Source organism: Scardinius erythrophthalmus, assembly GCF_964197995.2.
Source record: "Scardinius erythrophthalmus genome assembly, chromosome: 21".
NCBI lineage: Eukaryota > Metazoa > Chordata > Actinopteri > Cypriniformes > Leuciscidae > Scardinius > Scardinius erythrophthalmus.
In genome coordinates this window covers 23,977,237-23,987,714 of record NC_138241.1, presented here as the reverse complement: position 1 = coordinate 23,987,714, position 10,478 = coordinate 23,977,237, and the positions used below count along the sequence as shown (strand labels likewise).

At 41.5% G+C, this 10,478-nt stretch overlaps 1 protein-coding gene across 1 annotated transcript; it reads right to left on the bottom strand.

The window, feature by feature from the left end:
* Positions 1-343: 343 nt before the first annotated feature.
* On the bottom strand, positions 344-4,719 carry rhoua (ras homolog family member Ua). Its single transcript, XM_081351767.1, has 3 exons — positions 4,192-4,719; positions 3,665-3,723; positions 344-1,794 (listed from the first exon to the last, which is right to left on the bottom strand). Exons 1-3 carry the CDS (start codon positions 4,442-4,444, stop codon positions 1,342-1,344), a joined length of 765 nt encoding a protein of 254 aa, XP_081207893.1. The 5' UTR covers positions 4,445-4,719; the 3' UTR covers positions 344-1,341.
* Positions 4,720-10,478: the final 5,759 nt, after the last annotated feature.

Below are 10,478 nucleotides of genomic sequence, written 5' to 3'. Positions count from 1 at the left end.
CATTTATTCAGCAAAGATGCACAAAATTGATCAAAAGTGACATTAAAGACATTTATTATGCTACAAAGGATTTCTATTTAAAAAAAAAATAATAATAATTTTCTATTCATCAAAGAATACTGGAAAAAAATTATTTTCACAGTTTCCATATTAAGCAGCACAACTGTTAAGATAAGAAATGTTTCTTGAACACAAAATTAGCATGTTAGAATGATTTCTGAAGGAGCTTAACAATTTAGCTTTGCCACCACAAGAATAAATTATATTTTAAAATATATTAAAATAGAAAACAGTTATTTAATTTGTAATAATATTTCACAATATCATTTTTTACTGTGTTTTTGATCAAATAATTGCAGCCTCTGTGAGTATAAGAAACATAAAAAAATTGTACCGAACCCAAACTTTTGAATGTTAGTGTATATTCTAATAAATACTCAAGAATGTCTGAGCCACTCAAAATCGTCCCGACAGCACTGAAAAGCTTCACTCAAAACACTGTGTTTTTGATGAAGCTCCAGGTTCAATGACCAGATATATAATCCAACAGGCCAACTAAGTCTACTTGCTTACACTCAAAGACCCTGACCTCACAGCGTGTTTGAGTCAAGACTTAACTCCAAATGTAAACAAGACAGCCTGGAGAGATGTGCCAGCGTCCTGCTGTCTCTGAAATGGACAATCATTCACCCTCACTGGACAACAAGGTAAATGTCAGTGATGTCAAGTTGATAGTGTGTCCAAACATCTGCTTGTACTCTACATCACACTCAATGCTTTGACAGGTACACGACGAAGCACTTGAGCATCTCAGACTGAACCCGCTCTGGATCCCGGATAACAAAGGCAAGTAATCCTGTCCATGTAAGTAGAAGAAGTGTTAGAACAACAATAAAATGCTGTGTTTTTGCTGAGACCGACCAATAGGGTGCTTTTTCACAGTGCCTGAATGAAAAAGAAAAAATCTGGCAGTCTAAACTAGATCTAAATCTGATAGAAAAAAAGCCCTTAAGTCCACTTGAAACCTCTTCAACAAGAGATAAGGTAAAGAAAGACAGATGACTCTTGCTCTGAATTGTTCACGTGGGCATTTGAGGTTAACCTGGGACTTTCCAAATGGAGAGCAGATCCTAAAATTTAGCTGACAACTCTAGTCTCTAGAATCTTTCCATTTTATGATAAAAGCTTGGCGATCTTTTCTAAACGGTTCCATTCATTTCAAGGCCACCTGCGCTCCAGTTAACCCACTAACACAGTCTCATGAAGCAGATGAATCTGTGTCCATTTCATCCATAAAAGTCTAACCGAATCAATATCGACAGTACATTCATATTTTCGTGTCTAGGCCAAACAGCAGTATTTCTTCCACCATGACTCGGAGAGCATCCTCATTTTATCAGGCGTCCGCTTCTTCAGCCTTTTCTGCTGCTGGCTGTCAGAGTACTGGATGCTGGCCACTATAGCCATGTCAAACACCTCCTTTAGGTTCTTCTGGGTGAGCGCCGAACACTCCATGTACGAGACGGCCTGCACTTCCTCAGCACACACACAGGCCTCCTGGGGGTCGACCGGCTTCTCCTTGTACTGGGCCAGCTGGATGAGCACTTTGACGTCTTGCCGGAGGTCAGCCTGAGTGCCGACCAACAGTATCGGTGCCCTCGGGCAGTGCCGGCGGATCTCAGGCACCCACTTCTCCCTCACATTCTGGAAAGAGGAGGGACTTACCACACTGAAGCAGAGCAGGAAGACGTCAGCATTGGTGTAGCACAGCGGCCGGAGCTTGTCAAACTCATCCTGCCCAGAGCAAAGAAAGATTCAGTTGTGATAAACGTCCAGGACAAACTAACACTTGTTAGTGTTTTGGATTGTTAAAAGTAGTTAAATGTGAAATGTGACTGGCCCCAAGGTTTTTGTTCTGTTCGCTCTGTGTTTTACATCATATATTTTCTTACATAAAGGACTTACATTTGTTTGTTTTTTCTGTTAATGAAACAGTTTATGTGCTGGATTCCTCAAAAATGTACATTGGTAATAACATAACTTCATGACTAACTTCATACTGTTAATTGTTAGATTCCTTTAGTCATGAAGTTATGATTTACCATTAAACATCTTGTCAGTTGTCAGTAAGTTGTTATATGTCTTTAATTTTTCTTTCTGTTTCTTTATTGTAAACAAACATTTGAAATATCATACACTACCGTTCAAAAGTTTAGTGTTGTAAAGATTTTTTAAATGTTTTTGAAATAAGTATATTATGCTTTCCATTTATTTGGTCAAAAATACAGTAAAACAGTAATATTGTGAAACAGTGTCACATGATACTTCAGAAATCATTTTAATATGCTGATTTGGTGCTCAAGAAACATTTCTTATTATCAATGTTGAAAACAGAAATCAGTGTTGAAATCATGCTGCTTAATATTTTTTGGAAACCATGATACTTTTTCACAGAATTATTTAGTCTTTACTTTAATCTTTTAAACTGGCAACATCCAGGTCATGCTTATGATTCCATATCTCTGAAATATCAGAACCCACTTTGATGTCAGCGGCATGAAAGATATAATCTAGAACACAAATGTGAGATCTGTTGTTTATTACAGCTGCATTCCATCTCTTTTACTCTTCCTTCCGTCTCCAGCTTGGTTTCTGTCGATACACACCAAGGCTGCTTTCTTATAATATTAGTCAACTGGACACTTTCTAACATATGAGAAACAATCCTATCCTACAGTATATTTTATATAATTTATATGCAAATATGTTTGTATCTGGTTAATGAAATTAAAAATTCTGTCTGATAGTTATTTTCATGTTATGACCGATACCAAATAAATGGCTGATATGAAATTTCTATACTATTTTTTATAAATACAGTAAAAATAAAATAACCAACTATTTTATATATTACATATTAATTTATCACAACATTATATTATAAAGTATGAAGAAAAAATATTCCATTTGAGATTTGCTTAAGATTTAATTTACCAGTGTTTTAGCATGCACTATATACAGTATAATTCTCTCAAGTCTTTCTGTGTGTCTCTCTCCTTCTCTTTCTTCCTCCATTTCCACTGGCCTAAACAGGACTGATCCAAATCTCTCTTGGCTTGCCTCCCTTCACTGTCTCCCCTTAGCTTGCTAAACTCATCGAAAACACACTGATCTCACATTTCCAGTGACTAGCCCCAGCTGTACCCCGGCTGAAAGTAGGTCTCCCTTTCCCTTGGATCAAGCCCAATTCATCACAATTAGACTGCTTCCCATTTGTGATCCTAGAGCTGGTTTCCCCCTCCAACAAAGGGAGAGACACTGACTGACCTATAATAGTGTGTTCCCATAGGATGAAGCATATACTTCCTTATGATGCCTGGACTGCAAACTTCAGCTGAACTTTACCAGAAAATCTTATCATGAATAAGCAAAACAACACTGAATCACTTTCTTTCTTATCTAACAGATAGGCAACCATATGACTAATTAGGACATGACTCACAAGTCTGTTTACAGTTAAGAGAGGAGGGCTTCGACCAGCATGTGTTTGTGCAAACAATATGTCATCCTTATACAGGGACATGATGAAGTTGCACTGCCTTGAATGTGTTTGTGAGGTGGTTTGTTTGGGTCTGGTGGTGCTGAGTGGGCTCAATGGACTGACCTGACCGGCTGTGTCACAAAGCTGAAGTTTCACAGGCTTGCCGTCCACAGCTACAACCGCTGCAGAGGAGAACAGATTCAATTTGACATTTTATCCCTCTTTAGTCAGAGCACATTAAGACACATGGACTGTGATAAATGAGATTGAAATGGGTTGGTGAACTTGCTGGCCTTAGAAAAACTCACCACGCTAATGACAATATATATAAATACATTAGCTAGTTCAAGCTGGTTATTAGTTGGTTGGCTAGATATCATGTTCCAAAAACCAGTATGACCTTGTTAAGTTGGAATGACGAGATGCAGATGGTAGCTGAAGATGGTCTATCAAGCAAATGACCGGCAGTTTGGACAAGTTTGTAATGGCCATCTTAGACCAACTAGAAACCAGCTACCCAAAGCAGCACTAGCTTAAACTGGATTTTCGAGCAGGTGGTTAAAGTAGTTCAAGCTTTTAATATATTACATTTTATTTAATTTTTACATTTAGTTTTACGTTTTGATTTTAAATGCTGGCGCGATATTTACCTGCAAAGTTGTCAAACGCTGTTGGAACATACTCAGTGGGATATCCATTGGTGGTATAGCTCACAATGAGACTAGTTTTACCCACTGCACCATCACCAACCAACACGCACTTCACCCTGCGCTCCGCCGCTGCAGACCCGAAGCGACTCTTCACCGCGGAGGACAAATCTTTGCCCCTGAATCTCCTCGGGGGTACCGGCGGCACAACCGTACCTGGGACAGGCTTATACTCTCCACCTCCTTGCGGAGGCATCGTTGAAAACACTGACCGTCCAGGAGTTTCAACGGCAGTTTCAGCGATTCATCTCGCTTGTGAATGAGAGACCGGAGCGCCAGTCTCTGATTTCATCGCGGTGTCCATTTATTTTAGAGCGGGGAAAAGTCCGCTAAAAGCTGCATTTCAAATCAAGAAGTGTTTGCTTTATCTGGACGTAAAACAAAGAAACTAGCAAAAATAAATACGAAGCCCACACATGCACTGACGTTATGCCCTCATGAGGCGAGCCATCCTCCGCCCTCTCTAAAACTGATCTGAGCACTTTACTCCCTTTCACCCAAATACTGTGGCTGTGTCTCAATGCCTAGTCAGCCGCCTTACTAGACAGTGTTTTGAGGCGCGCGTGGCATTTTTGGTCCTAACCGAGGTAGGAAGATGAGTAGGACATGGGACAGAGCCCATGACATCATCCACTGTGAGCTGCATTATCCGTGCGTGAACTGAAGTTCAGCAGACCTGTTGTCATTTCTGATAAACTCAACTGAACCGGCGCGAATACACGCGTCAGCATTTTTATTTGTTATCGGGGATAATGTCCTTGAAAATAAAAATGGACGAAGTGCATATAAATTTGTGCTTGACTAATATGAACAACATTTACACATTAGTGTTTATTGTTTTTTTTCTAGAAGAGCATGTGCAATATAGATATCGACACCATCATAAATCTTTTAAATTCTTCAAATAGTAAATTATATTTTTGCCACTTTCCAATGCAATCTTTATGTATTTATGTAACATCAATAGCCTAACAGAGTAGTTAAAGTGGGATTCGGCAGGTGGGGGAACCCTCAAATTTTGTGTAGGTGCAACAGGGAAAAATGACTCACCGTGGGACAACATATTGAGTATTGTGGTATAGTATAGCAATACTTTTTGGGACAAGAGTGTCACTGTGGCACCAAGTATCACAATACTTATTTACTTGATATTTTAATGGTTTTATTTTGATCCATCTACATCTACACTGATATGAATGATGACTATGTTAAAATTGCTGAACACCACAATATGGAACAACAGAAGACAACTAACAGAAATAAATCACAACCACAATTATGTAAATTTGAAATTAGCCTTCTTCACCTTTGACTTTTAACTCCACTGCACACTGCAACATCCACTCTGGCTAGAAGAACAGCAACTGTCAGGGGCGGACTGGGACAAAAATTCAGCCCTGGCACTGTAGCCACACCAGCCCACATTACGTTTTGATTTGATGCGGAAGGACTCCTTCAGAAGGAGCACCAGGCTTTTTATTTATTTATCTGAGGTGTCGGAACGCAGTTCCGGACCGTTCCAGCCCACTTTAACCCCTGTTCACTAGTGAAATGTCAGAATAGGCTGCCATTCAAATTCAATTGTTGATATCAACAATTGATTTCTTACTAGTTGAAATTCCAATTTCACATATCAGAAATACAATTCTTACTAGTAAATCCTTTATTTTCGATATCAAGAATTCAATTGTCGGTATTGAAATGTCTATTCTTGATATCAACAATTGAATTGCTACTAGTAACAATGTAAATTTTTTATATCAATAATTCGATTTTCATAATTCGAGACGTTGGTGTCCGTGCCGGAGACATTGGTGTCTGTGCCGGAGACGGTGGTGTCCTTTCCAGAGAATGTGGTGTCCATTCCTAAGACGGTGGTGTCCGTTCCAGAGACATTGGTGTCCATTCCGGAGACATAAGTGTCCGTGCCGGAGACGGTGGTGTCCATGCCGGTGTCTGTGCCGAGGCGGAGACGTTGGTGTCCGTGCCAAAGATGGTGGTGTACGTGCCGGAGATGTTGGTGTCTGTGTCGGAGACTTTGGTGTCCGCTCCGGAGACAGTGGTGTCCGTGTTGGAGACTTTGGTGTCTGTTCCGGAGATGGTGGTGTCCTTTCCAGAGACGGTGGTGTCCGTGCCGGAGACGTTGCTGTTCATGCAGGAGATGGTGGTGTCCGTGCCGGAGACAGCGTAGACGTGCCGGAGATGTTGGTGTCTGTGCTGAAGACGGTGGTGTACGTGCCGGAGACAGTGGTGTAGGTGTTGGAGACTTTGGTGTCCATTCCGGAGACGGTGGTGTCCTTTCCAGAGATGGTGGTGTCCGTGCCGGAGACGGTGGTGTCCATTCTGGAGACATTGGTGTCTGTTCCGGAGACGGTGGTGTACGTGTTGGAGACTTTGGTGTCCATTCCGGAGATGCTGGTGTCCATTCCGGAGACATTGGTGTCTGTTCCGGAGACGGTGGAGTCCGTGTCTGTGTCCGTGCCGGAGATGATGGTGTCTGTTCCGGAGACGGTGGTGTACGTGTTGGAGACTTTGGTGTCCATTCCGGACATGCTGGTGTCCATTCCGGAGACATTGGTGTCTGTTCCGGAGACGGTGGAGTCCGTGTCCGTGCCGGAGATGATGATGTCCGTGCCGGAGACGGTGGTGTCTGTTCCGGAGACGGTGGAGCTCGTGCCGGTGTCCGTGCCGGAGACGATGGTGTCTGTGCCGGAGACGGTGGTGTCTGTTCCGGAGACTGTGGCATCCGTGCCGGTGTCGGAGAAGGTGGTGTCCATGCCAGAGACGTTGGTGTCCATGTCGGAGACGGTGGTGTCTGTGCCGGAGACGGTGTTGTCTGTTCCGGAGACGGTGGAGCCCGTGCCGGTGTCCGTGCCGGAGACGATGGTGTCTGTTCCGGAGACGGTGGAGCTCGTGCCGGTGTCCGTGCCGGAGACGATGGTGTCTGTGCCGGAGACGGTGGTGTCTGTTCCGGAGACTGTGGCATCCGTGCCGGTGTCGGAGAAGGTGGTGTCCATGCCAGAGACGTTGGTGTCCATGTCGGAGACGGTGGTGTCTGTGTCGGAGACGGTGGTGTCTGTTCCGGAAACGGTGGAGCCCGTGCCGGTGTCCGTGCCGGAGACGATGGTGTCCGTGCCGGAGACGGTGGTGTCTGTTCCGGAGACTGTGGCATCCGTGCCGGTGTCGGAGAAGGTGGTGTCCATGCCGGAGACGTTGGTGTCCATGTCGGAGACGGTGGTGTCTGTGCCGGAGACGGCGGGGACGTCCCAGAGACGTAGGTGTCTGTGCCGGAGACGGTGGCAAATCACGCTATAGCCTACTGCCATTCTCGAACATGTAGCCCATGTTGGGGATTTAGCACTTACTAGCATGAAGAACAAATATAGACACAGACTGCGCATAGAGATCGATTTAAGATTTAAACTCTCTTCGATACAAAAACATACCCTGTGTGAGTTCCTGTGTTTAATGTTGATCACATTAATCAAATATCCACACGATTGCAAATGTGACATTGATTTTATACAACAGTTCAACAAACGAAAGGTATTAATATTAAGTGATGTTAATTTTAAAAACAGTATATTTTTTTTCAGTATTTTTTTCAACAAAATAATAGCTCCATGAAAGCCACAGCAGAACAGCAGCACACAGCAGTGTTTGTGAATGAATCTGCGGCTTTGAACAAATCGTGAGAGTCAATGCTTCAATGATTCATTCATAATTACAGCCACTTGCTTCGTTACTGAATGAATCACTCATAAAGACAGTGACTTGCCGCCACCTAATGGCGGTTTTAATTTAATATTTAAAAGCATCACTTCGTTTTTTACCATCATTGCATATTTCTCTATTGAACTTTTTTTTTTTTTTTTTAGCATTATTTATATCATAAAGGAATTTGTAAAGGTAAAAAAATGCACTGGAAAAATCGATTTTTCTTGATGCATTAGAACAAAGTGTGAAGAAAACAAAAATGTTCGTTTTGAAGGCAAAAACGAGAACACAAATTATCTGACCTGGTCTGCGTTCAGCCCCGACAAAAAGTTTCAAAACGTATTTTAAACGCAAACAGTGGTGCGTTGAACACCCTGTTCTGATGACGCAAGGGCTGCTATAGAGAGCCTAAGTCCCTCCCCTTCCGGTCGACCACCATGGGACCTTATTTCGGAAAAATATTGTATGGTAGTCAATGGCGAGAGACAACAAATATTTTGATCTCGTTTGAATTGTGCCCTGATTTACACATATGATGTTTGTCAATTTAAAAGATACATTTTAAAGTCAAGAAAGTCGCAGCTTGATGTAAAACTGCTGAGGTATAAGACTGTGAAAATACGTAATTACAAAGACTACAAACCCAGAAGGCGCACATGCGACGTCATACCTTTTCTCTCAATGAATGAAGCTAACTTTACTGAAGCTAACGTCTGTCATTTTATTCTATAGTCTTACATTATAATCGTAACGTTACGCCGTCATGCCTGAGTGTTTTGAGCCAGAATACACACATACGAGCAACGGATCTTGTGACGTACATAGTGCGAGACGAGAGATGTAGTTCATTGAGCGATTTTCACATAAAACTAAACGTTACTCTTCTGTTTTATGACAAACTGCGACTTTCTTGACTTTCATAATTACCTTTTAAATTGACAAACATCATATGTGTAGTTCAGGGCACAGTTCAGACGGAATAAAAAGATAAGTTATCTCTCGCCATTGACTTCCATACATATTTTTTCCGAAGTAAGGTCCCATGAGCCGGAAGCGGAGGGGCGGGACTTAGGCTCTCTGAGCTGGTAAGTCCCGCTCCTTCCGTAAAACCCCGCTGGACCTCAAAGTTGAAAAACCGTCAAAGCAAGTGAATGGGAGAAAATAATTATTTTCTGATCCCGTTTGAATTGTGCCATGAATTGAACATATGTTGTCTGTGAATTTTTTATATAACTCTCCATGAGAGTTTGACAGTATATGGTATGATTCTTCAGCTAGCAGTTGTGGAAAAGACATAACGAGAAAGACTACATGTCGCCTATGTGACGTCACCCCATAAAGTTGACTTACCCGTGGTTTTCACCAACCTCAACGATTTTGTCCTCTCCCTGAAAGAAGGCGGTGAAGTGCACCAAAGACACAGCCATGTTTAGCGGGATCCGTGAGCTAGTGTCCGTGTGCGAGTGGTGTTGACGTTTCAAACGCGTCGAGAGTTGTAGTCCACAAAGTGCTCTCACACAAAGTCTAACCGTATCAAACTTCTACCCGCTAAATTGTAGCATTCTTTACACAAAAAGTTATATAAAAAATTCACAGACAACATATGTTCACATTCATGGCACAATTCAAACGGGACCAGAAAATAATTATTTTCTCCCATTCACTTGCATTGACGGTTTTTCAACTTTAAGGTCCAGCGGGGTTTTGCGGAAGGGGCGGGACTTACCAGCTCTATGGCAGCTGAGAAGGCCATTCTTTTTGTTCTTTTTGAAGAATTTTCGGAGCCTGATGAAATCAGTAGCTATACGTGTTTAATACAGCAAAATACGCTCGATGTTACAGTCACTGCCCTTGCCGTCCAGAATAAAAGAGAACATCCCAATCGAGTGAAGGGATTTTGTGGAAACTGACAAAACAAAAACAAACAAACTAATAAATAAATAAACAAGGAGGCGTTTCTCTGACTGGATGTTCTTCTTCATTTTTGGCCTAGGCCTACTGGCGCTAAATGGGAAATCCAGTTCTCATTAATATTCATAAACTCATTACCATATTCTTAACTGTAAAAATTACATTTCTAGATATCTGTTATAGGTCTACTATTTCCTCTAGTTAAAATGCTAATTATTGATATCAACAATTGAATTTAAACTAGTAAAAACGTTTTCTTGATATCTGTAATATTTACTACTATATACACATACATACATACATATGGCTTTTATATATGTGGACTTTATGTATTTTTTTTTTATGTAACTGCAATTTATGTGCACTTTATGCAAGCGTTTGCAATTTAATTGAATTGTGACGCCATCTATTGGACAAACTCTAAAACGGTTTAAATTCACCCAAGAACAAGCTAAAGACGTTTAACTCTAGTTAATAGAGAATATTAGTTCAGGATATTAATTATTAATAATACTAACTGATGTATAAGTCACATATGGTAGGTTACATTCACATTATGTGCATGGCTAATATACTTATTTGTGTGTGGAACGTTAGTCGCA

What these genes read in the sequence shown, in the direction of transcription:
- rhoua (XM_081351767.1), bottom strand. Translation starts at nt 4,444, where the DNA reads ATGCCTCCGCAAGGAGGTGGAGAGTATAAGCCTGTCCCAGGTACGGTT. An exon ending in AGCGTTTGACAACTTTGCAG is followed by an intron (nt 3,724 to 4,191) that starts GTAAATATCGCG and finishes TCTCCTCTGCAG; the next exon opens with CGGTTGTAGCTGTGGACGGC. An exon ending in TTTGTGACACAGCCGGTCAG is followed by an intron (nt 1,795 to 3,664) that starts GTCAGTCCATTG and finishes TGCTCTGGGCAG; the next exon opens with GATGAGTTTGACAAGCTCCG.